Here is a 27254-nt window from a genome sequence, read left to right on the forward strand (position 1 = left end):
GAGTTTAAAAAAAAAGAAAAAAAAAAAAAAGTAAACAAAACTACGTTAATTACGTGAATTTTTTTTTTTTTTAACGAATTAAACGTTTCAAATCAATGAATTAAATTAACGCGTTATTTTTGACAGCACTAATATTTAGTCTTAAATTGTTTCGTGTTGTTTATCAGCTGCTTGATAATGAACCCATCGGCTCGTACAGTCTCAGTAATTACTATTTATACTTGTTTACATCGGATAGCTGCTGATTCTCCTTCTTGCCCATTTGTTTTTTTTTTTTTACCTGATAGGGCTGGAAAAGCACAGATGTACTCACTCTGTTTTTATTTACTTTTTTTTAAAAGACAAATAAATTAAGGATTTAGTGATGTACAGATGGACGGAAATTAATTATCGTAGAATTTATGCCACAGACAACAACCAAACTGTATTTCTTATCTTACTATGTCGACACAGCATACAGCACAGCTGTCTTGTCTGAAGAAAACATTAATAAACACAATTCTCTGCATTTTTGAGTTTTGTTTTCTTCTGCATGCTCATTCATAAAATTTTGATTTATTCCTTTGTATAGATTATATACTCCTTACTCCTTTTGGGACAGCAAATACACGTTTTCATTATGGATGATTGACTCTTAATGGTTGATTATTGATCTTATTGTTACGGTACATTTGTTATGAATATTGATAAAAAGAATTATGTTATTATTTGTAAAAAGAATTCAAAATAAAGACATTTTATGTGTGTGTGTGTGTATATATCGGCGCTTATGAATAGATATATTCAAATAAGTATACTTTTTTGTATGTATCTGTATTTGTATTTTTGTATCTTTGTTTAAACATGTCTGGAATAAATTAACAATATTATTGTAACATAATAACAAAAACGGAAGCAGCAGCTTCTGCACTTGAACGCACCGCGAGAGCAGGAACGATGCAGCGAGAGGAGAAGAGACGAGGAGGAGGAGGAGGAGGAGGAGGAGAGGAGGAAACAGACCGAGGAGAGGCATGAAAGAGCATCCCCGGGATCTGAGCTCGCAGACTGGGACAGCTTGCCGCCTTGCCTCGCTGGTTCGGGGGTCGCCTGGTCGCGGAGGGGGGCGGATGCTCTGAGGAAGAGCAGCATGGAGGAGAAGAGGCAGTTCCTTTGTGGGGTGGTGGAAGGTAAGGAAGCGGCCGGCGCTTCATCTCGGTTATGTGTGGTTTTTCTCTCTGGTACCCCGGGGTCGATGCATTTTGAATGGACCACCGTTTGACCTATATTCAGACTGAACGTTTGGGGGGGGGGGGGGGGGGGGGGGTTGACCACTGTCTGGTTGCATGGAGGGTGTCTTCACGAGATGATGTGATGGTGATCACTGAAGCTTGAAGAGGAAAATGAAAGAGCAGGCGGTGAAATGCCTTCAGTTTGGGGGAAAGGATGCAGCAGTGATGGAGAATAAAGAGATGGTGATGACGATGATGATGATGATGATGATTTGGTGTGACGATGAAGATGTTGGAGACAGTGATACTTTCTGAATCAATCACATCCTGATGCAAAGTAACCTTCTCAAACACCAGAGACACTTTACCGTTTTCAAACCGTCCGGGATTTTCTACCCGTTTAAAACATCGATGTTTAGAGCAGAAACAGGAATATAGCAATATATACTGTCAGTAGTTTCCACATTCATTCATTAGATCTTTTCCCAGATCTTCTCACTTTCAATGTTAGAAGTAATTAATTCCAAATGATCCATTTTACATCATATTCAATAGCATTCACACCAGCACCATGTCTATTGACATTGTAATTGGATATGGCTTAAAAGCAACTAATACTTTAAATAGTTTTTGTTTAAATATTACGCCGTACTCTTTTGAGTGCCAGATTAATAACAGTACTGTTACATGTAACTGAGTACAGTTGAATAATACTGATAATAATACTTTTGTTTTGTCGGTGCCTTTCAGAATACCCAAGGTCACTTTACAATACACACGAGAGAAGCAGTTAAAAACATATTAGTAGTAGTAAAAAAACAAAAGTCATTACCTAAACTTTTTAAACATTTTTTCAGGACTCATTACTCACATTAATTGATCAATACTGTAGACCGGTGATTTTCATGTCTTACGTTGAGAGAAGCAGGCAGCTTTGCAGATAAAAACATTAAAAAGTTACAAGGTCGAAAAACAAAACATATTTCAGCTACCTAAAAGAACCGTTTTAGATATTTACCTTGCCGTCAAGCATATCTCTCCAGCTGCATCTGTAGCTTATTCCATCATCTAATTCTACCAGACAGCAGCAACATACACATTCATTTTAAAGCTGCATGTTGCATTTGATCAGTCAGGTCAATCATTCCAAATGACGACATAACAACTCTTTTACTTCACGTACTAATTACGATTTGTTTGACACAACTCTGCGTAAAACTCAGCTTAGCGCCACGTATGTGATATTAAAAAAAAGATGCACCGTTAGATCAGGCCGAGTTGCGATCGTGCAAATATTTAATCCAAACGTGAATGTTACGAACTTATGTTTCCATGTCCAGTAAGTACATTTTGATTGATGAGAAATATCTTGAAATACATCATAGATCATAAAATGAAAGACTAGAAATAAGAATTAAAAAAAAAAAAAAAAAAAAAACCAAGCCAAATTATCTATCAAAAATAAGACGTTAAATCTTTCCAGGTGCCAAATAATTTGCAATGCTTTAATTGATTGATTTAAAATATATTTACTTGTTTTATGTGCACATAAAATACAAAAAAAGAAAGTCGATGTGCTCTTACAGTTTCCTCTGCATCACCTGTGCAAGCTTTAACAATGAATAGAAAGTATTTCAATCGAGAAATAGAAGATATATATATATATATATATATATATATATATATATGTATATATACAGGCATGCAGGAGAAATTAGTCTGGAGTGTAAAATGTATCTGATTTAATTCCCACTCTGACCCACTTATTGTACACACACACACACACACACACACACACACACACACACACACACACACACACACACACACACACACACACACACACACACACACACACACACACACACACGGCAGACTTATTCAAAAACACAAAGGAGGGAGAGGGACACTGGAGATGCTCCCATTTCTAAGAATAGAAAATATGATGGAGAGTGTAGCCGGAGATGAATTATTATTATTTCTGCCAAACGCGGCAGGGATGCGACTAAGTGAGCGCTGGAAGATCTCGTATCGTTTCTGTGTGGTTTCTCTGCGCACAAAACTGTAGTCGTAGCACCGCCGATCCTCGTACAGTAGCTGATAGCTGATCAAGTGTGTGAATAAAAGATCAAATCGAGCGCGTTCCACTGTCAATAGGCCTTTTTGATTCCAGTCACGTCACATTGCATGCTCTCTTTTTCTCCCCTCTCCAGGTTTCTATGGGAGGCCTTGGTCTATGGATCAGAGGAAAGTCCTCTTCCAGTGGTACGTAATGAACACGTCTGATGACGCTGCTCTCTATCTACAGCCTGTGAGCGCAGGTGTCCATGCATATGTGTTCAGCGTTTGGTCGGATGTTTTTTTTATTTTATTCCCTCCACTTCACATGAGCATTGCGAGCTCAATGCTGTTGACCTGAAGCTTCTGGGTGAAACCAGAGAGAAGTCACCGACGCGGAACGATTCGGTCGCGAAGGGCAGGCGGGAGAGAGAGAGAGAGAGAGAGAGAGAGAGAGAGACGGAGGTGTACGCTCTGTATTTTGTTACGGTGGGAGGATAGATGGCATGGCTGGTTTGGTTAGGGATTGTAATGGCCTGACTGGATTGCTTTCGAAGACTGACCAGTGGCATCAGTTTTTTTTTGTTTTTTTTCCTTCAGTACAGTCTGTCCATTATCGAGCACATTCCATTCAAGCTGCACGTAGTAAACAGCTCCTCTGCACATGCAAGTAGATGGACAACAACAACAACAATGGCGGCCTCCAGAGTGTCATGCTCTCCTGGGACTTGGTAGTTTTAGAGTGAAAGTGCATTCCGTAATAACAATCCAACTTCGTTGTTGTCCATGTCCTCACCATTGTTGATGTTTATAACATATTGTTCTCTGCACGCGCAGCCTACATGTGTGGTTTCGTTACAAAAACAAACGTGAAACATTTCTGAAACAGAAGTGCAAAACGGTTGTGGGACTTATCCGACATCCGGCAAAAGTCAAGTCGCAAAAACAAACATTGCTCAGCAACAGAGAGGAGCAGCTCGACAACCAGTAAACGTCTCAATAAGATCTCCTTCACTGATCAATCGTTTCATAGTCGACTCGTATCTCTAAGAAACAAAGAAGAAAAATCTGAAAACACCTGGGGTGGCGTTTTCTTTATAAACCCCCTCCACAGTACCGACATAACTCTAAAAAGACCCCATGTGGTGACGGAGGCGTCAAAACAAACGACATTATATCGAACAAATCTGCATTCAAGTGAATCCAGCTGCACGCAGCACAGCTTGTATGTAAGCGACTGTAATCCAAAGTAAATGCAGCAGGACCCGGAATAAACAAAGCTGATTCGGCTCCCCACCGAGAAAACATTCACCACTTAAGACCTATTGATGTGACTACTTCACCCTAAAGGTCTAAGAACAGCAGAGGTCGGGGCGTGTGCTTGACCTTTTTTTTTTTTTTTAAATGCTTGTTTTACACATAGGATTGTATTGGAAACCATTTCCAGCAGTCTAATTTCACTAATTTGCATGATATCTATATCTATTTCTAATGTGCTGTTATCTAAATTAACCAGCTGTACTTAGTTAAGCATCTGCAAAAACACAAACAAAGAGAGAACAGTGGTATCGATGTGGCATGATGCGGCAGTGATAGGTTTCACATTGCGTTTTATCATCAAGCTTCAAGACACTTTGCCGAGCAGGCAATCAGTGCTCTCTGAGGGGACGTTTTGGGAATTAAAATTAACTTCCAAAACTTTGTCGGTGCAGCAGCAGCCGAGCGTGTGGGCTCCAGGTTTATTTTTAGGCTGGCCTTTTTTTTTTAGACTTCCAGTGTTGGGGGGGGGGGGGCAAATAAGAATTGGTTCGTCGAGCGTTGCATAAGATGGGCAGAGTGGTGATGTGCATGTGTGTCTGCATTACGTGTGTGTCATTGTGTGGTCGCGAGAGGTGGGCTGCAGATTTGTGGAGGCGACTTACATACCATCTGTCCAGGAAGTGAAGCTGTGAGAGAGAGAGAGCGAGAGAGAGAGAGAGAGAGAGAGAGAGAGAGAGAGAGAGAGAGAGAGAGAGAGAGAATGAGAACACAGCCCACCCACAAATGACAAGAAAGAGAAGAGCAGGTTCGCGTCCAGGGTGATATTTGTGTATGAATGCAGGATGATGCAGATATTGTTTCGCTACACTTACTATGCTCTATTTATAATTCAGCAGGTCATTTCCTGTAACTGAAGTGGCCTCGGAGCCTCGTGATCGATAGCGTCGATTTATCTTCTTGTCGTTGTTCATTCTCAAATTCCAGTCTTACTCCAGGGCCGCCACCTGACAAGTCCAGGCTGCAGGAAAATATAAAAGACAAATGTTGTTTTTTGTTTTTTATTAGAATGGAAGAATACATTGAGCTAAAACATAAGTCACATGTAAAAAGTAAGGAAACTTGTGTTTGGTAGATGATGTCAACTTATACTCTTGGAAAGTGTGATTACTTTAACTTTTAATGGGAGCTGCATTTGTGGGATGAGCAGCACAACTGAATATATAGGTTTCACTCATGAAAGATTTGCAAAACAGCTTTTTTTTTTTTGTTGCTGCGAGTGACTTTTGTTTGGGGCTTCTGGTACTGACTGTCGGAGTGATCTTCAGCAGTGATTCTGGGTCAAAAGGTTGAAGCGTGTAGGTTCCTGCACTGACAGAGGCTTGTCGTCGTTGAAGGAAAGAGATATATTGTTTTAATGGGGCCTCATACAGCCAGATTGCCCCAAATTAAGACGATTTGAAAAGTCAGCATGTAAAGGTTTGACTCCATCATACAAGTGCATCTCAGAAAACTTGCAATATCATGAAAAAGTTCATTTTGTCCTTTATTTCCACACTCATATGAAGTTATATCTCGTATAAACGGGCCCCAAATAGTCAATAAAAAGGGAATTTATTGCCAGTAATTCCAACCCACTGAAAGCTTGTGGCTTGAGGTCGGTCGTGCTCTACTTGTCCAACACAACCAAGTTGCTTGACGAAGTGATTTGATGCCACGGTATTGTTTGAGCAGGCTGGTTTCCACCACGACAAGAAGTATTCAGACTGTTCTGATGGTTCTTCATGTTACTGAGGATCCCTCTTTAATTGCCAACATCACTTCATTTCTTCAGATGCCAATCATCTGAACCAGCAAAGAACAACAGCAAAACCAAAGTAAACGTCATAGAAAAGCTGTTTAACATAGAGCAGATTTGGAATATTTTTCATGGGAACATAAAATATGGGACCCTCGATTCATTTACTTTACTGCCAGTGAACTATGTTCAGTATTTCAACTCCTGTAAACCCGAAGAGAAAAGGAATCGTCATAATGGTTGTATGTCTGTGATTTCTTTCCACCTCGTGTCTCGTCTTTATACGTTGGACACTGCCAGTCAAGGCAGTGGAGCATTTTGTACTCACCCTTGTTCATAAAAAACCCAATAGAAACTATTGATTGTGGAACAATAGAAAAGGAATAGATACAGATAAACAGAGAAATACCCATCCAAACACACCTTATTCTTACTTTTTGCATGTGGTTTATATCTTGTCATTATATCTAATGGAGTGAGAACATTTATAATCTTTCTGTGTCTTATTTTTGATATTATAAATAAACAATTATGCACTTTCAGTTCATAAAAACACTTATTTAAGTAGATAAATGTACAGTTTATTGAAAATCTCTAAAGCAATTCTTCTTTTTTAGCTTCCCTCTGAATGGAAAACCCATCTTTCCACAGCAGGGGCGAGTAATTTAACACCAGCTTCACATCTTTGTGCATTAACTGTGACTTTAATGTGCTTTTATGCTCAGATAGAGCAATTATTTATCATTACAAGATGCTATTTTGTCCATAGTGATCATTTAAAGCAGTTTGGAATCAAAACTTCAAGCTTTTTGTAAAGTACCTCATTATGAATTTAATGTAACTACCTCAGACACAGAATTGGTGGACTGAAATGACTCAGAACCCGCATTAGTTTATCTACAAGTTATTATATCTTTTATATATTTTTTATTTGGCAGCGTTCAAAATAAAGAGCTCACAAAAGGAGGGTGAAAAGCTTGAGAAAACATTGCAACTTGACAGCATAGAACAAGAGACAACAAGGCAAAGGGAGACGAGGACTTTTTAAAGCGTGAGGTGGAGCACGATAGGTGAAACCAATCAGGGGCAGAGTAGAAAATCACAGTGGTGGGGAATTTCCACAAAGGGAGGAAGTCAGGATCTGGGAGGGAAAAAGTAAGAAGAATGAAGTGCATGACAAAGTTGGATATAAGTTCGAGTTTAACTTTCACAAAATCAATGAAACACTTAAGCATGAACATGAATACAATCCACACACTTGACAAGACATAACAATTATTTCTTTATTTTCTTAACATATTTGACACATTTATTGATGTTGTTCACGTTGTAAATTTAGATATGAAAAAGAAAATACAGAAAAAATGACACTTTGAGCTGCTTAATATAGTGTTTCAAACTAAAGTGGAGAAGTGATTAACACTTTCACTTCAGGGCGATAATAACCGTGATTTGAGTCCAGTCAAGGACCTTTGTGTGCAGAATTTGTACTGTTTCCATGTGCTTCTTAACGTTTTTTCTCGCTCTGTTTTTTATTTCTCCTCCTTGTTCTAAATTTCCAGCTTTAGGAAACACATATTTCTCCTCTGTACTTTGTCGAAATCTCTCTTATCTCTGTGTGATAACATCATCTCTCTGCCGTCCCCTTTTCTTTCTCATCCAGGATGCAGCGCTGGGGGTTGAACACCTACTTGTACGGTCCAAAAGACGACCTGAAACACAGACTGCTGTGGAGAGAAGTCTATTCTCCCGAGGAGGAGAGTAAGCAAACCTATCACAGACATTCACTTGACAGCTATGAACAACTATTCTAAATTACTTTGTTTGGTGGGGAAATGAAACTTCATAGAAACCCCTTGTACGCTTGTGGAAGAATGTCTTCAGTGACAAATATGCACATTTTAATAACAAGCATAAACTCATCAATAGTCTTTTATGCTGTAAAATGTTATTCTTATTTTTTAACAATGCAGATGCTTCTAATCAAGCAGGATATTCTCAGAGATGCATAAAATCGACAGTGCAATTAATTGTGGCAATATGAGCCTTCTATTAAAGTTATTCTGGGGTTATTTATTATGTCTAAAGCTCTGTATTTACATTTCTTTCTCCTCTATCTTGCCAGGTCAGTTGCGCATGCTCATAGCTGAGGCCCAGTCGAGAGGCCTGAGGTTTGTTTACGCGCTCTCTCCGGGTCAGGACATCGTCTTTTCTTCCTCCTGCGACTTGACGCTACTCAAACGCAAGCTGAGACAGGTGAGTAAGGCACACGGCAACGCAAGTCCCACAGAAATGGTTGTAAAACTCGGAACACCTCCTATTCAATCGCTCTCACGCAGGTGTCGGACCTGGGCTGCCAGGCATTTGCCATCCTGTTTGATGACATCGATCACTCCATGTGCCAGGCTGATAGCGAGGCCTTTGCCTCGTTTGCCCATGCTCAGGTCACTGTAACCAATGAAATCTATCGGTTCTTGGGAGAACCGCCCGTCTTCCTGTTCTGCCCTACAGGTGGGCTTCGAGAATTACAGTCTTGACTGATATTGCTCTACATGGACACATGTTTGTACGCTGCTTTTAATAAACATCGCCTCTCTCTCTGTAGAGTACTGTGGCTCTCTGTGTTCTCCCAGTGTATCCAAATCTCCCTACCTGCAAACTGTGGGAGAAGACCTACTGCCTGACATTACTGTGATATGGACAGGTAAGACGTAAACACTAACACTGTACAACGCGGCTGCGGTCATGCTGTGAAGCTGTAGCTTGTTGTTGTGTTAATATGACGTGTACCTACTTGGCAAAACGACGGCACACACAAACACATGCAAATGAGTACAGGCACAAATCCACGCAAACTCCTCCACACAGCAGAAAGGACTGAGCTGCAAGTCCACCCACACACATATGGGAGTACAGTAGAAAAACATGCACACACACACACACACACACACGATTTTATCACCTACTTGTAATCATTTCAGAAGCTTTGTTACAGCTGTAACATCATGTTTGAAATGCTTATGTCTCTCTTTGCTTTAAGACCTTTTCTTTAATGGCTTCGCGGTTACATTCACTTTCTTTGATGAGTGAATTGTCTCAAACTCAATGAAGAAAATCGACCATCACCTATATGCTGCACCGTTTTATCTAATTGAGGCTGACGCTGATACAAGCTGACCGCTGAAGGCGGGATGCGTAGGGGAGATGTCAGCACTCCATCACCGAGTCAGACAAACACACATAAAGTCACCTTCACACTTATACACCTTCACACTTAAGCACCACCGATTAACCTTAAGCGCATGCTGTTGAACTGAGGAAACCAGAGTACCTGGAGAAAACCCACATAGAGAGAACATGAAAACTCCACACAGGAACACCTGAATGTATGTATTGTGGCTGATAATTGAGAGTGTTAATAACTAAACCACGTGGCCCACTTTCAGAACCCAACATGTTTATTTGTTATTTTCGCTGTGGAAGTCAGTGAAAAGGGATAATTTACAAAACCAATCTGGGCTAAAAATGTCCAGCAGACCAACGACACTGCGCCAGTTTTTTCTTTATGAACAGCAGCTGTTACAGCTGAACCACATGCACGTTATTCTGCTCTGCCTTCAGAGGAGGCACGGCCCGCTGGGATTGTTTTGTCCCAGAGGTTTTGGAGAAGAAGCCAGTCCAGCACAAAGTCAAACAGTCCCTCATATTAAGCTCGGCAGTCCTATAGTCCCAAATAACCTAGTTTTATAGCAGCTCAGTTTCTTTATTGTTGGTTTATAACTCTCCTTAGAAAGTGTGCTAGTCTCGAGTCCAAGCTTGAACTCCGTGAGAACCCACAAAAAATTGGCTGAGACAGTGAAATAGTTTATCATCTATTCAACCCGCCCCTTGTTTCAATTAGGAAAGGCGACGAGCTCTCTGGAGGCTCATCAGAATAAAAACACCCAACTGACTCGCATGCAAATATATGACAAACCGGTGGGAGAAAATATGCAAAGGTGGCCGTGTTCTGAATGTGTAAGCATCTTGTGACTGTGTTTCTGCTTCATCAGAAAAAACATTCATTACCCCACGGCAGTTTATGAAATTATACTACACTAAACTCTCAAAGCACAACTCTCCCATGGTTATCAAATGTACTTTACTTCTGATGTCATTTCATGAAGGTCCTCTCAGTGTAAAACAGCTTATTCATTTGAGGTAGATTTAACCATGGCCGTGTGTAATGTTGGAAAAAATATATATCCCCTTCATCTCACAGGCAGTAAGGTCATTTCCAGGAAACTGTCTGCCGACTGCCTGGCAGAGGTGGAGTCTGTCCTCCAGCGTCCTCCTCTCGTCTGGGACAACCTGCACGCCAACGACTACGACTCCCGCCGCCTCTTCTTGGGGCCCTTCAAGGGTCGGGAGCCTCAGCTGAGGAGCCACCTGAGGGGTCTGCTGCTCAACCCCAACTGCGAGTTTGAAGCCAATTACATCCCGCTGCACACGCTGGGAAGCTGGTTAAGAGCTGGGAAAGAAGAGATGAAAGGTAAGGGGGTTTGGGGGGGGGGGGGGGGGGGGGGGCAGGAAGCCAGACGGATGGATCGAGGAAGCAGCAGTAATGAGACTGGCGATCTCCAGGGTTAATAATCAAATATTAGTTCAGCCAGACCACATCCATCCACAACAACAAAAAAAAGTTTAATAAGATGGTGTTGCTTGGCAACGACGAAAACCCTCCAAATAAGTACACTTTTAAGCTCCATCTGATGTCCTGGAATAGTTACTGTCTAAGCCTGTATCTACACGCAGTACAAACATTTAACTCATAATGACTCACACAACTTCAAACCATCTGCATCTTCTTCCGCCTCAGAAAGATAGTGACTTTAAGTATTTTACCAGCGTTACACACACTTCCTTAAACCTTTGCTTCTCCTCTGTATGACATTCCTTGCCTTACATTTCACCATGACAGCGAAACACGTGAAGCTAGACGAAGAGAAACAAGGGAATTGGATGGAAACTGTTGGGAGCAGAGATGCACTGTAGCGTGTGATGTTTTGAAGAGAGAGAGGGAGAGAGAGAGAGAGAGAGAGAGAGAGAGAGAGAGAGAGAGAGAGAGAGAGAGAGAGGTGATGGAGGATTAATTGTGTGTCGTGATAAAGGAAAGAAATGAGAAGCGAGCGGGGCTCCTCCGTGGAGGAGAAAACGAGGCGGACGGCTGGTGGAGCTTTTAATGGAGGAGAGAAAGGGTAAAAAAAAAAAGATGAAGAGCAGTGATGATGAGGCAGATGAAGGACAGATTTGAATGATTCCTTCAAAGTTTGCCGTGCAGCCCTGTAATGCCTTGCTTGGGTTGAACGGAGTTCATGCTAAACAGTTAGAGCCTGGTTTTCTGTTGAGAGACACTCCATGAATTTAAATTAGTGGTAGACACTCTAACACAATGATGTGTGTGCTCCAGATGAGGAGTGTGAGTATTGTCCGGATCGAGCTTTGTCTGCTGCGCTACGCGATTGGATGGAAGAACTCAACCAACCCCTACAAGCTGGTAAAAAATAAATATTGCCTATATATATATATATATATATATGTATTTTATTTTATTTTTATTTTTTACACCCGAGCTGCATCAATATCTTTACCATTACAGGTCGTCAATGTACAAAGACGGAACAGCGTGTCTCAGCCCCTTCGACTCGATGCAAAACTCCTGACAGATCCGAATGCTCTTCCACCTTCAGAGGGAGCTCAGCTGTGGATAAACTCCCGGTCTTCCCTTTAAACTCAAGCTCCCCTCCGCCCTCACCCACTAAAGCCAAGGGAGAGAGAGAAGGCCGAGAGGGCGAGAGAAGGAGGACAAACCAGCTCGAACATCCCAGTCAGCAACCTCCAGGATCCAGGCACGGAGCACCCACGGGTGGGGGTCGTGGACAGAAGGCCCAGGGTCGGGGGTCCTGTGCAGGGAAAGGCATGCTCAGCGAGTCGCAGGTGCGGCTCCTGGTTGGTCTTCATTATCTCCCTCATGAACACGGAGCGTCGGCCCAGAAGCTGCTGCAGGATCTGACCTGGCTGAAGACGAACTGCCACCTGGTCGGCGCCAACAGCAAGAAGGCCCCGCCTCAGAAGGTGAGGTTTTTCAAATTAAACACAAATACAATGTGGGTGAATGTTCTCGATCGTGTCTCATCAGTTCTCTTGCATGTGTTTTTAATCGTGCAAGGCTGATGAGTGGCGTGGGCGGGCCTCCAGGTTCCTCGGCCTCTGTGAAGACATCGCGCAGCTTCATTACAGCGTCGTGAGCGGGGCCAACCGAGCCGTGCTTTATGACCTTTACCCATACGTGTGGGACCTGAGGAATACTGCTCTTGTGGCTAAAGCCTTCATATGCTGGCTGGGTAGGAACGCAGTGAGAGAAACTACTGAAAATATGCAATTATTATTTGATCTTATCAGAGTTTACTTGGTCATAAAATAAACATTAATTAACATAATATAATATAATATAATATAATATAATATAATATAATATAATATAATATAATATAATATAATATAATATAATATAATATAGGATAACGTCAAGCTATACTCATATAAATAAAGCACTTTTCTTTTTGCTCCCATTTTTCATGGCCTGAAAATCTAAAGTTGTATTGCTCTCAAATATTTTTCACAAATTTCTCTGAATTTGTGTCCATGCTTATTACACAGCATGATTATTGTACAGGTTTTCCATGCGCTGGCCACAATAAAAGGTCCCTCCAGTACCATAATATATCACGCTAATACAGAGTGCATACTAAGTTTGTAGTACAGGCTATAACAAAAGAAAGAGTGATAGACATTGTTCAGGATGGACCTCATTTTGGACATCTGTGGAGTCATCCTCCACCCCCGCCACGTTACTGGCCTTCCTAATTAGTTTATTGAGCCTGTCGGCCAAAATAATTACATTTATTTTTTTGTAACTAGATTACCTGCTGAAGCTAATCATCACCGTGACATTCGTTTACACAGGACCAGGAAAATTAAGTACGACAGTGTAGATTTGTGTTTCATCTTAATGGCTGATAACGAGGGGAGACTCACTTTCTCATTTCCCACTTTCAGATGGCCGAGTGCAGAGTGACAGCTCCACCCTCGGCTCCTGGAGGAACTGCTTCCACTGTGAGTGCGCAGAACTGAACCTCTACTCATGCTTCAGATATTCACACAGCGGCATGTAAACATTTTCTTTTTTTTTTTTAATTGAGTCAACGAATTTGTAAACGACAGGATTTTTTATGATGACATGAATATTTAAAGCTGTGCGAATATTTTCTATCTGTCCCGGCATTTCATTGGCTGTGACCACGCAATATCACCAGTTGACGTGCGCTCTGTTGCAGGGTGTGGCAAGACCACCGGAGCCGACCTGCTGGGCGTGGACTCCGAGCCGTGGGTGTTCAAAGGAGGCGTGTCGGGGGAGGTGCAGGTAGTCTGGATTTGTGTGCGACTGAATAACGCATATGCAGCTCAGCTCTGTCGGGTGGAGCTTTCCAAACTGTTTACTGTGTGTGTGTGTGTGTGTGTGTGTGTGTGTGTGTGGTGTGTAGATGCTCCTCCCGATAGGCAGCAGCAGTGAACTGTTCACCCATCCTCCCCCCCTCTTCCCTACCTCTCGCCTCTACAACGTCAGGCCGTACCACAGCAAAGACAAGGTAAGAGAAGCCTTCTCTGCACCCTCATGAAACATTCAATATCTGCACTGAAGAAACTGAAGGGCGGGGAACATTAGTGCAATGTTTTAGTCTCATGCAGGGGTGTCAAACACATTCAGGGGAAACATGCAACCCAATTTTCATCTCGAGTGGGCCGTACTAAGAAAATAGAGCCATAATAAGGTTTTTGTTAGGGGTGCCCGCCAGGTTTCTCTCATAACATTTCAGATCTTTATAGTCAGTTAGGTCTTTTAATTAATATATATTTCAACCATCACATTTTGATTCTTTTCCCCCCACATGAAACATACACAAGGTAATACACGATTAAATCTACACCCTACGATTGTGAAATATCCAAACAAAGCAAACACAGAACACTGATTTCAAAAAGAAAATGCTGTATTTGTTCATTCAAACTTAAATAGTCCCAATAAAAAAATGCAGGAAAACGTGCAGTTCAGTTCATCGAAAAAGAATTCACGCCCAATGGGAGAAGGGAAAACTCTTCAGGAGCAAAAGAAATAATTCAGGAGCAGCTCAGGAAAGTTCATCAACAACACACACACAAAAAAAAAAAAGGAGCCAGAGCAGAAATACTTGAGCACCAGGGATTGATTTTGTCAGTCATCACGGAGGAATCTACAGCCAGATTCGTTAAAAGTAAATCTTTGTTTTCGGCCGGTTTTGGCCCACGGGCCTCATGTTGGACACCCCTGTGCAAGAGGAACCCGTTTTGAAGCTGAAAATAAAGAAAACACCAACCACATATTTTGCTAATTGACTTGGAAAGTCCTGGAAAATTCATGGAATTTCAAATCAGTCACCTGATGCAGTTTCTGTCTGTGAGGTTTCGAAGTACTCGGGTTACTTTGTCGTTTTTGGGGAAAGTGAAACATTTACACCCCCGTTGAAGGGATATGCACTTTACAGTCTCTCACAATATTTTGTGTAGGTGGAGCTTTATCGGATGGTACGACAACTCCACCTGAGGACTCAGGGTGGCCAGGAGTCTACTACTTCTCATCCGGATATCATAGGAGACAGGTGTGTGTGTGTGTGTGTGTATATGTGTGTGTAAATGATTTTTGGACCAGTGCATGAACATATTTTAAGGTTGTACTACCGTCCTTCCCTTAGATGTCTTGGACCGTGCCTGGCACTGTGTCCGGAGTACAGCTTCATCTTGGAAGACGAGCTCGGAGTGTGTGGCTGCGTGTTGGGCATCTTGGACGTTCGCGCCTTCGCCAAGCGGTGTCAGGCCACCTGGATACCCGCCATGAGGGACAAATACCCGCCCAGAGCAAACAACACGTACACCAACACGCAGGTAAATACATGGGGATCAGATTACTAGATGTCTCGAGTGTTAATTCTGTCTCACTAAAGATTTAATCTGAAAACCTTCATACCTTACATTAAGGCATTTATATTCTCACAAACTACCTCAGGGTTTGAACTGATGGCGAGCAACACAGCCAAAGCTGTGACATTTGGGATTTATTCACAGCGCATCATCGTCACAGTAACGCAGTGGATGACTATCGTTCACACCTACGTCACTCTGATGTGTTGAAATGACATTTACCTTTTTTTTTTTTTCCCCTCTCCCTCACTTTTTTTCCTTGCATTGCTTTGCTGTAAATATATCGCTGATATGGGTCTTGGAACCGAGAAGAATATGTGACAAAACCTCCATGCAAGCAGTTTTCGTTCCAAGAAAATCTGCCGTTAATCTGCTCAAATGAGTCTTTACAGGACACGTTTGGTAACAGTAACATCTAGTGGCAGTGATCAGGAACTGCAGGGAAATAGAGTCAAAGGATAAATTAAAAAAAGGTTGTTATTTTCCCGTGTAGGAACTAATCCAGTTGATGGAGGAGGACCAAGGCGAGTACCCCGACTCGCTCCTCTACCACTTCCCCTCGCAGCTGCGACTGGACGCTCTGCCCGAGCTGGTGGACGTCAGCGTGAGCCGCACGCTGCTCACCTCCCTCCTCACCGCGCTCAAGGCCAACGGTAAGTTCAGTGTGTATGTGTATGTGTATGTGTGTGTGTGTGTGTGTGTGTGTGTGTGTGTGTGTGTGTGTGTGTGTGTGTGTGTGTGATGAAACCTGTGTGAAATCCTCTTTCCTCATCTGAGAAAATAAATCTGCCGAACCCACACCTGCTTCATAATTTCTCTTACTAAAAATCCGCTTCCATAAACAACGCAGAAAAAAGTACGATGGAGATTCTGTCCTTGTTTTTCCGCTGCAACCGGAAGGAACATGCATTTGTGGGATGGGCAGCAGAGCTGAGTACGTGGGTTGCCAAATCTTCCCATATACTCACTGTAAGTCTGCTGCTCATCCCACAAATGCATGTTCCTTACAAATGGAGCTCTATTTAAAATAGAAATAAACAGGCTTTCTACTAGTAACAGATGTATTATCAAGAGGAAAAAGAGGAAAAACAAGGACAACAAGGTACTAACTTTTTTTTGCACAATTGTGCAGTTTTAGATTTAGTGTTTCTGGTGTGTTTTGTTTTATTGGTCGAATTTCAGTTCTTTCCATTTACTGTATATTTCAGATTTTTAATATACACATTGATATATTCACTTTCGGGTGCTTGATAATGTATCGAATCATTTTTGCATATTTCGAGTGTCACATTTTTTTTTTAAATGTACTTGTGTAGGTTCTCAGGGTGTTTTCTGTGAGGTGCAGCCTACAGACCGTCAGCGGCTGGAGTTTCTGACTAAACTGGGCTTCTTGGAGATCCTCAGAGGAGAAGCTCGGAGCAGAGAAGGGGTGGTGCTGGGGAGGCTGCTCTGAGCACGTACGCACACACACACACACACACACACACACACACACACACACACACACACACACACACACACACACACACACACACACACACACACACACACACACACACACACACACACACACACACAGCGTATAAATGATTGCAAGAGGAAACTCTTTGAGTCCGTTTGTCCGTTAAAAGCGATGAACGCAGAGACTTTTGAGGGATTTACAGAATATAAAATAAGACGCACGTTGACATATTTTGCAGAGCTCTGCTAATCCGGGTGGGATTCCACCCCTTGCAGGAGGATTAGCTGATTTCGTCAGATGTCAAATGAAGGCGGCAGCAGAGTAGGTGGAGCAGAGTGCCGGATCCGGTCAGACAGAGCAGACTCCTCCGTGGGCCACGACAGGCAATAATCACTGTCAACAAGCAACAACCTCCTGAGAATTTATATTCGGCTCGTTTGGTTCAACCTTCAACTGATCTGATATGAAGAAAACAACCACCAGGAAGTTTTGATTCCTAAGTTTGGGTCGAACAATTCAAATATAAGAAGTACTTCCATGCACTTTTTTTTGTTTGTTTGTTCATACCAGTTTCCACCAGAGGGATAAATATCTCCTTAACAGTGGGGATATAACACGCAATTTGGAGAAGCAGACACTTGAACTGGGAAATCACTTGGAAAAAAGTGTATTTTATCGGTGAAAAAATGTAAAAGCCAATGACGTTAAGTGTACTCTATATAGGATAAGTAAAGACTTAAAAATCTTCCCACAGAGACTAAAAAGACACTGTTCAGAACAACTTAAAGTCACTTTTATAAGCAGACTAATAAGCTAATAAACTAAAAATAAAATGCAACCTGAACTTAACTCAGCTGCTGGCTTTTCCGAACTGACCCTCTACAATATGACACAACCCCCTCCGTGACCACAGCGGGGCTTCTGTGGTCGATCTTGTGCTCTGCTCCTCCTGCTTTGTTCATAAACGATCATATTTTTTTAAGTTGGGATGTTGTTTTGTAGCAGCTGTCCTGTCGGGTAAATAGTCACAGGAGTGGCATCACTGTTTACACACGCTTAGTTTAGATGAATGTTTACATGCATGAAGAACAAAACATTTGCGCGGCGGTCGACGCAGTCGGGGGACACGTGTGCGCGGAGAATGAAACACAAAGCGAATTTTTATTTTTTTTTATTTTTTAATGGCATGCTCTAACATGGCAACTCAAGCGTGGGCGTTACTTAGCAGTTAAAGTCGTAAAGACTTAGAAAATGCAAATGCATGCGTGCTAGAATTACACAAACACACACGCACATGCACACACACACACAAGTGAAGTTTACACTCAATTGGTCCTCTCCCTCGAAATCTACACAGTTGTCAGATACTGTAAGCAATACCTGTGTGTGTAGAACCGATACACACCGGTACACGGTGTTTGTGTGTGTGTGCTTTGTTAGAGGAGTATGTATATGTGAGCGTGTGCCAAATACACAAACTGATGACAGCTGTGTCATTCTGCCTTCATGCCTTCATTTCACAGTGACCAACACGCACACACACACACACACACACACACACACATGCACACACACACTAAAAGCACAACAGCACTCACAATCAAACCTTCAACTGAAAGTAGAACAATGAATGTTAATTTTTATTTTTTTTGTAATGCAGCTTAAAAAGACACGACAACTGTTTGTGCAATTACTTCTATTTCTACTTCTCATTTTCTTTTTTATTATTATTATTATTATTATTAATTTTATAATTTTGCTCGATCAATCACAGACTGAGAGGCACTTTTTGTATATTTGTTCTTGTTACTGAAAGCCATCGTCATTGTCTGTGAGGTTCTTGATGATAAGAGAAGTAAAAAAAAAAAAAAATTGGAGAAAAAAATAAGCCCCACAACAGAAATGCATGATGTAAAGAATCATCCTGAAAAAAAGATAAAATACAAGATATCATTGTTTAATTCTGAGGATTGTCACTTCACCTGTATGAGGAAAAAGTAGGATGGGGTTTTTGTTGTTGTTTTTTTTGGGATTCTACTAGTCTTAAACACGAATGTGGTGATTTAGGCGTGTGTGTGTGTGTGTGTGTGTGCGTGCGTGCGTGCGTGCGTGCGTGCGTGCGTGTGTGTGTGTGTGTGTGTGTGTGTGTGTGTGTGTGTGTGTGTGTGTGTGTGTGTGTGTGTTTGGGAGCAGATATGGTGATTCATTAAAAAGACACACAGGCAGCATAAAAAAAAATAAATTAAGTGCAGCCAGTAGTTTTTCATGAAGGAAGTGTCTACAGTCCTGGGCTGGAGGGAAGTTTTAGCTGGATAGAAGTTTGTATCTTTCTGTCAGCGCTACTCTTCACTCAAGTAACAAATCAGGTTGCACAATATACAAACGTGACAATATAGGAAAAACACGCCAATACATGTACTGAGGATTTGTAGCTGGTTGCGACTTGTTTACACTTCGATATCGACCAAAAATATATTAATTAAACAATTAGCCCTGTATAAGGTGCAAAATATATAATTTCAACACCAGGGTGTTGTCAAAGGATACTTCGAGACGTAGTTTTCTAATATCATGTCAAGTTAGGAGCGGTCTTGTTATTTATACGTTATTAAAAAAAAGTGTATATGTATAAAATTGACATAATTCAGCATTTATATCTGATACTTTTCCCCCCGAAAGACTGTAATCTTGTCCACTCTCAAACAATATATAATGGGATATGTTGAAACATGGGTGTTTTAAACTCAATAAACTGTTAAAAGTTATTCTTAATAATAAGGCAAAGCAATAAAAACTACATTTCTTAACTAAAGCATAAAAAGTGAGATAAAGCTTCCAGATGTGTTGATCCCGCCTGAAGTGGTGCTGAGAGCGAAGGAGGTTCATGCATGCTTTAATTAACTGTAGGACTGTTGTATCACCGTAGCCATAACAAACTGTATCAGATAATAAGTATCAGGTCAGACGAGTGCATTTCTCCTCCAATCATGGCGCAATGTGATCAACTTCCAAATAACGTTGCATGCGTCACGAATAAAGATCCTTCAGCATAAAGTTTAATGGCGAGAGAGAGAGAAAACAACCTTACAATGATTTATAACTCCAGGCTAAAGCGGCTGACTGCTCCCCCCCCCACGTCTGAAACACATCACCTGTCTCGCCGTCTGAGCTTCACGTACAATCTGTGTTTACGATGAGTCCCAGCGGAGTGCTAACGTCGTCTGTCTATGCAGGGTAAAGAAGGACTCGCAAGTAATCACTGTAGAATTCGGTCTGTGTTTCTCTTGACGACAACAGCGGAACTGTCATTTTCAGAACGATTTTATTGAACTGACTTGTTAATTTTCATGCTTATTAAAACAACTTTTCTTTCCCCTTAAAAATTCATTGTGTCTTGTTTTTTAATTTTTAATTTTTTTTTAATGGAGGTGGAAAAAAAACTGGCGATAGATGAGACAAAATACACACCTAAACTACACACGATGGTTGTTTGCAACAAATCTTACACCATTGAAACACCATGTGACAATCAGACCTGAAACTAATGCAGCAACCCACAAATGCATGCCCCTTGCAAATGTAGAACAATTTAAATCAGTCGTATAGGAGTTATTCCCAAGAAGTATTGTTACCGCAAAGAGACAAACCCACAAGTAACAATGTCCTGATCTTTTGTGCGCAGTTTATATACCCCTGTAACCGCTCTGTGATCATCAATGGTGATTTTCTTTTACACAAAAAGTGGGAATGTTGGTTTATAAAATAAAACACACGTGATCGGCGGAGATCTGTAAATGTTCGGCTAAAAGTGTTGATACAGCACTTTCACTGGCGTCCTGTCGCTACACGTCCGTGCTCTCCCTCTCCGCAGTATTACCGGCTTCCCACTGGTTGCGGGAGCGCAGGTTGCATTCAGGAGCCATCACCTGACCAATGGGGATGCGGTACGCTGCCAAGCTGCCGTTCAGCAGGAGCATCAGTGTGATGGCCAGTGTGGCCGACAGACTGCACGCTGGGAGGCCGATCTGAAGGAGAGAGAGAGTTTACAATAGGCCTGATTAACAGTTTTAAACATTCTATAACACCCTTATAAACAGTAAAGAATAATTAATGTAAGAAAAGAGACCACTATTGCTGTAATCCCATTGTGTATTAGAAGTACATGATATATGTATGCAGTATTGGTTTCTCCCCAGCTATAAAGGCACACACAGGTACAAGTCCCCTGATTACTATAAATATGCCCCGTTAGATGAAACCATACACCAGGGGTGGCAAACATAAGACGTGGCACCAATCTGCCCCACCTTGTTGCTGTCAAACCAGCCTCAAAGTCATTTATAGACATGTCACTGTATTTTGCACCACAAGGTTTCATTAAAATAATTTCAATGTTAAGATTGTAATAATTTTTGGTAGTAATTGTTTTTTATTTATTTTGCAAAAATATAGACATTTAATCTGTGCCACAACAAAGAAAAAAATTTACATTTTAAGTTTAAAGGTTATTTTGGCAATATTTTACCGGTCTGTTTGTGGACCCTGAACTGAAATTAAATTGGGCACGTCTGCCATACACAGTCCGTAATCTCTAAGCCTTATCAGCACTGTAACCTGCATTTTGCAAGAAACTGGAGCGGAAAATAAGAAAGGTGAACGTGAGTTGCATCAGGAGGAGACGAAAGAAAGGGGTCATTGATTGAAAAAACAAGTATTTCCCAGCATGCCTTCCTCTTTCAGTGTAAATAAGTAGAAAATGGTGTCAAAATAACTACTTCAAAGGCCACAAAATAAGAGACAGTGTCTCACTATAAGTTGACCAATAGTGATCAAAAAATATTTTATGTAGAAACACATAACGTTCAGCTTGAAACATGTGTTAACTACACTGCTCAAGTAAATAAAGGGAACACCTGAACAACACAATGTAACTCCAACTATATCACACTGGTGTGAAATCAACCTGTCCAGGTAGGAGGCAACACTAATTGTGAATCAATTTCACCTGCTGTGCAAATGGAACAGACAACATGTGGAACTGAGAGGCAATTAGCAAGACAACTCCTCTAAAGGAGTGGTTCTGCAGGTGGTGACCACAAACCATTACGCTGTTCTGGTTTCTGGCCGATGTTCTGCTCACGTTTGAATGTTGTTAGTGTTCTCAGTCCGAGAGGGAGCATGAGGCGAGTCTACAACCAACACAAGTTGCTCAGGTTGTGCAGCTGAACAAAGACTTTCAACTACAATATTTCGTCGATTGAGATCTAGGATGTGTTATTTGTGTTCCCTTTATTTTTTGTAGTTTGAATTTTTTATAGACTGAAACCGAGGGCAGTGGGAAGAGCCTAAAACTATGAGAAGACGATACAAGCCGTGACTTACAGTTCCCATCATGTTGCTCAAAGCTATGTCACCATACGCGGAAAGGAAGGCTGCAGGGCAGAGTGGAAAGAAAAAAAATCAATTAGGCTGAAAATACGGTGCACGCTATCCCCCTCTATCATGTCCAGGTTGGTAATGTGCACGCTGTGAAGTGGCAGGTCGCTGCATGTTCTCCCGATAATAAGCCCACTTCAAAACTCTATTTTCGAGCAGTTTACCTAATGTGAGCAGACACTTCCTGTCAAACCTGCCAGCACTCATGTTCCAGCTGCAATTTGCATTTGTACTCCTGAGTGAAGGAGGTCAATTACATCAAGCGTTGAGTCGGCGTTACGACAGCAAAACTGTTTAATTACAGGGAACGTCTCCAATGACCAAATAAGGAATAAGACGAAGAGATGAAACTGGAGCCATAACAGAGATGGAGAAATATCCCTGCACAAGGCAACAACAGCTAAGTCATTCCAAGTAAGGCTATTATTGAATACACGCTCCTCGTTCCGTCACCAGGCATGACGCAGCACAGTCTGATTGATGCAGCAGAATAAAAGGGTTTGTGATTCACTGAGAGAGGCCTTAATGGAGTGAGCAGCGGTTTGATGACTAAAACGACAGGAAAAGTGCATAAACTCACAACAGGAGGACTTTCAAATCAGCAGGTGGCACTTTGAAGAGTCCGAAGTCAACGATTTGGTTTTTAGTTTGTCTTAGTATCTAGAAAAAGAAAAATCTGAAGAAATAAAGTCATCGGGGTCACAGAAATGTAACCTTCACTAACATTCTCGATCAACTTCAAAAGAGAAAGGCATGGGAACGCACAAAAACATCCACCACATCACCAGCTACATCATCTTAAAGGCAGACGTTTGGGGTATTTTTTAATGCTGAACTTCGGAACTGGAACATGTGGTTCATTTGGACATCGACTGACCGCTTCAGCACCGTGGACAGAGGCAACAAGACTCCCTGCACTGGAACCGTGAAAGAAGAAGAATGAAGAATGAAGTGTTGTTGCCCTCTAGTGTCAGAAAGCAGTCACGACAGTGTAAATGATTCTTAAGTCTATTTGCCCATCAAAAAGCACAAAATGTTTGATGACATACTGGCCTCAGCTTTTCCTGAGCTCACAGCAGGTGCAGGAGAGGAACGTGCAAACATATCCTGAATAGAACGATCAGTCACAACAAACTGTATTATCCTTACTGGGAAGATTGGGAGGAATTTTCTGTCGTGAAAGATTCTGCTCTTTCAAATGAGCCGAAAGAAAATTCAAGTACACCTGTGCAATTGAAAACATCTCTATATGAATGTGCGTGTGTGTGTGTGTGTATTTGTGTCACCGCAAGCGATGGCGAAGAGGTGAGTCCTCCAACTGAAGCTGAAGAAGAGTCCTCCCACAGCCATGCAGCCCAGAGCGCCATTAAAGCCCGACAGTCCTGAGTACAGTGCGCCATGACGCACGGCCACGGAGAGACCTGTGACACACACACACACACACACACACACACACACACACACACACACACACACACACACACACACACACACACACACACACACACACACACACACACACACACACACACACACACACACACACACTGAATACTTCATCCTGCAGTACTGCTTCTGTCCGTGTGATGGCGATAGACACACAGTTGTGCTGTAGGTTTCCCTCCGATCTTCCTTCTCATGCATATTCCCTTCTGCACGGATTGTTTTTGTTCAAAAATGACCATTTAACTCAAGGTCTGACTATGGCAACAGGTACCTGGAGTTGTTTTGTAACAGAGTTGACAGGATGTGTGCGTGCGTGCGTGCGTGCGTGCGTGCGCTACTTATTCAGTTTGATTGGTCGAATAACTTTGGTTGATTGGTGTGCACTGTTGATTTTAACATTTGAATCTGAGCTTTTTCAAAATAAAATATGAAATGAAATCAAACAAATCACCCCACACATTCCAGATGAGTGATGAACACCTCGGATCTGATTTTAGAATTTCCTCAACAAAGGAAACACCAGACTTCGATGCAGTGACAGGAAAGGCTGATCAACAACTGTTCCCACTGACCCGGCCCATCTGTCAAATTTCAAAAGTCAGCGTGGCCCAAAAGTCAAAAAGTTTGCCCCACCAGTGCTCGGACTCGTTTAGACCGCTGTTCAGCTGTAACATTCATGCATTTTGCTTGCTATTTACTGACTGTTCAAAAATGGATTGGATGCAGTATGTATGTTAGTGAAAGCATGAAGCCAGAAGTGTATTTTTAACTTCCAGAGTTCATTAAAAATGACTGAACACTGTCTGCACAGAAGCCCCCAGCCTTCCATTTGCTGTTGTCATTCATTATTTACACACACACACGCACACACACACACTAACAAAACTGTTTACATCTTATTGGGATCGGAATGTCTTTGGTGGTTTTGGTAATTTTAAAACAAAAAAAAACAAAAAACTTGATATTGCAGCGTATACATGAGATTAAACAGAAGTGACCGAGCACCACTGTGACCGCATTGCTTCGTTTTGTCGTTACGCAGAAATACTTCCAAAAGGATTGCACGTGTGAGAAGCGCCTCTGCAGAGAAGTAACCCCAGGCGGTGCCGTGATTGATTTCCCTGTTACCAGGCATTAGCCAGGGCAGCAGCCGGTAAGCAGTCTGGCCCTGAAGCAGACAGGCCACACCCCTGTGTCTGCTGGATTACTCTACACACTGTCCACTCCCTCTCTGTCCGCTTTCACAACCACTTCCCCTATAGTCCCTCAGCCCTCATCTCATCCGCATTATACTTCCCTCTTTCCATTGTTCTGTCCCTTTATGTCTCACTCTGTCCTTCCCTCATTTCCTTTCCCATTTCATTTATTGCAACCCCCCCCCCCCCACAATCTTTCCACTCTGCTCCTCCGTATAAGAGGGCATCATTAAAGGCTAATGTGAGAGTAGGAAGGAGGCCTGGGAGGATACTAAAATATTTTACTCTGTGTGTGTGTGTGTGTGTGTGTGTGTGTGTGTGTGTGTGTGTGTGTGTGTGTGTGTGTGTGTGTGTGTGTGTGTGTGTGTGTGTGTGTGTGTGTGAGAGAGAGAGAGCATGAAAGTCACTCCCAAGTGTGTGCTGTCTAGGTAAAAAGAATGAGTCAGAGTGCTCTTATCAAATCAAGCCGAATATTGCCGTCTCTATTTTCCTCTCACCGTGTCCTGCATCGCATGCTGCAGACTGGAAGCAGGAAACTGTAATGGGCTGGAACAAATGACTGAATTCAACTGGACATCATGCTTTCAGAGTTTCCAGAGGTTTGAGCTGAGCAGCTGAATCCATCATTGTGTGGATGCGGTTGAATTGGTTGCTCTGTATGTAGTCTCATTTGTTAAAACTGTCAATGTATCACAGTATGTACAACAATCTGTCCAGGCATTGTTTTAATACTTTGTGTTCTCAATCTCTTTTAACTCTGGCATGTCTCCACCGAACAGTCTCCGTACCACTTTTGTAAAGCGGTGTGTCACACACATTGTCTTAAATTAAGGCTGCACGTCCCTTTTCTAACCTCTAATTTGTGTAAACTTTAAAGCGGAGGATGCATTAATACCCCCATTTACATGACGCTTGAAATGAAAATTCATTTTTGGGGGTGCTAACTCTCAAGAACAACAAAAGCAGGACCCTTCAAGATAAAAGCACCACGGCAGATTCCAAGGACTGACAATATTTTATATATATATATATATATATATGAAATGTATTATTCAGATTGTTTGCGTGGGAATGCATTTGTGATTATTTGCATTCCCGCATTGGGATAACTGACCCTAAATTCGGATTTTGGAACATATCTCACATAGTTCACAATTGTATGTCTACAAATATCTGCCTGCTCAATATTGCTGGAAATCCAATGTAATAATGCTGTAAATTCCTAATTCACAGCATTATTACATTTTCTAGACTAAAAGCTCTGTTTTCAAACCCGTCTTTTGAAAAGCCCAGAATTCTGAGTCAAGAGTATTTTTCTGCAATTTTGTATAGAAATAACTCACGGAAATTGCAAAAGCGGGTGCAAACTGGTTTTATAACCTCAATGTTTGGCTTCAAATGGAGATGCTGTGCAGCCTCTAAACATAAAAAAAAAAATTGAAATAAAAAATCACCATGTAGTCGAGGTCATGAAAAAGAAATACTCTATAAAGAAAATTTCTTTTCTGATGTTTTCCTCAAGATGCATCTCAAAGACGAAATTGCAGAAGTGATTATCTTAATGGAAAATAGCTTTTCTGAGTGGTTTCACGTCATAAACACAAGGCTACTTAAAGTGTTCAGTTGAGCCGTGAAGCTCAGTCCACTTCTCCGTTTACCTCTTATATCTGATCTCTACGATGAAGCGTCTCTCAGTAATTCTCTGTCAACATGAACACAGCAGGTAGTAGACAGGCTCTGGCCTAGATACAGCCCCTGATCTTCTCTCCCGGAAACCCCTGCGGGGATTTTTTTCATAACCTGAATGACAGATCTAAATATGGCCTCTGTCCCGGGCAAGCGTCACGTCTCTCCCTCATCCCTGTTTTACCACTTTACAGTATTATTTCCGTCGCAAGAACAATTTTAATATCATCGAACACAATAGTAGCTGTTTTCAGGATATTCGCACATCCCCCAAAAATCATGTTTTTATACAAATAAAATCCTGTGAATTGCTTAAAAGATATAACACATCTGTTGAAGTAATAGTTTCATGTCAGAAACAGATTTAATATTAGTAGCACTGAAATGTTACTTGATAAACAAGTGGAGGTGGAAGCAATAACAATCTTATTATGGGGAAGGGCTGAGATTGAAGAAGTTATACTTCTTCCCACTCCTTTTTTGGACACGCAAGCTGATGATATTATTCAGCTACAACTTATTCACTGTTTGCTCGGTGTAACATCTTTGGTTGATCGGTGTGAACTGTTGATTATGTATGTATGTATGTATGTATGTATGTATGTATGTATGTATGTAGCTCAAAGTTGGACGGAGCGAATTTATGACTCACT

The 27254-nt window shown here is 41.7% G+C and overlaps 2 protein-coding genes across 2 annotated transcripts in view; one reads left to right on the forward strand and one right to left on the reverse strand.

The window, feature by feature from the left end:
• Positions 1-1089: 1089 nt before the first annotated feature.
• Positions 1090-16828, forward strand: LOC308124059 (protein O-GlcNAcase; the record flags this gene model as incomplete). Its single annotated transcript, XM_080486855.1, has 17 exons — positions 1090-1166; positions 3422-3473; positions 7985-8082; positions 8447-8577; positions 8661-8832; positions 8927-9025; positions 10583-10852; positions 11771-11857; positions 11960-12435; positions 12530-12704; positions 13420-13476; positions 13698-13783; positions 13905-14009; positions 14965-15056; positions 15150-15339; positions 15869-16028; positions 16692-16828. The coding sequence occupies exons 1-17, from the start codon at positions 1127-1129 to the stop codon at positions 16826-16828; spliced, it is 2427 nt and encodes an 808-aa protein (XP_080342981.1). The 5' UTR covers positions 1090-1126.
• A 3043-nt stretch (positions 16829-19871) lies between these two features.
• The window catches only part of LOC308124066 (urea transporter 2), a 23123-nt gene continuing 15740 nt past the window's right edge, over positions 19872-27254 (reverse strand). Inside the window, exons 6-8 of the mRNA XM_080486867.1 lie at positions 23560-23694; positions 22220-22269; positions 19872-20862 (exon numbers count right to left, since the gene is read on the reverse strand). Of these exons, the coding sequence (XP_080342993.1) occupies positions 20680-20862; positions 22220-22269; positions 23560-23694 (368 nt within the window). The 3' untranslated portion in view covers positions 19872-20679. The remainder of the gene's footprint in view (positions 20863-22219; positions 22270-23559; positions 23695-27254) is intronic.

The sequence above is a fragment of the Lipophrys pholis genome (genome assembly GCF_963383615.2).
Source record: "Lipophrys pholis genome assembly, chromosome: 18".
NCBI classification, from domain to species: Eukaryota; Metazoa; Chordata; class Actinopteri; order Blenniiformes; family Blenniidae; genus Lipophrys; species Lipophrys pholis.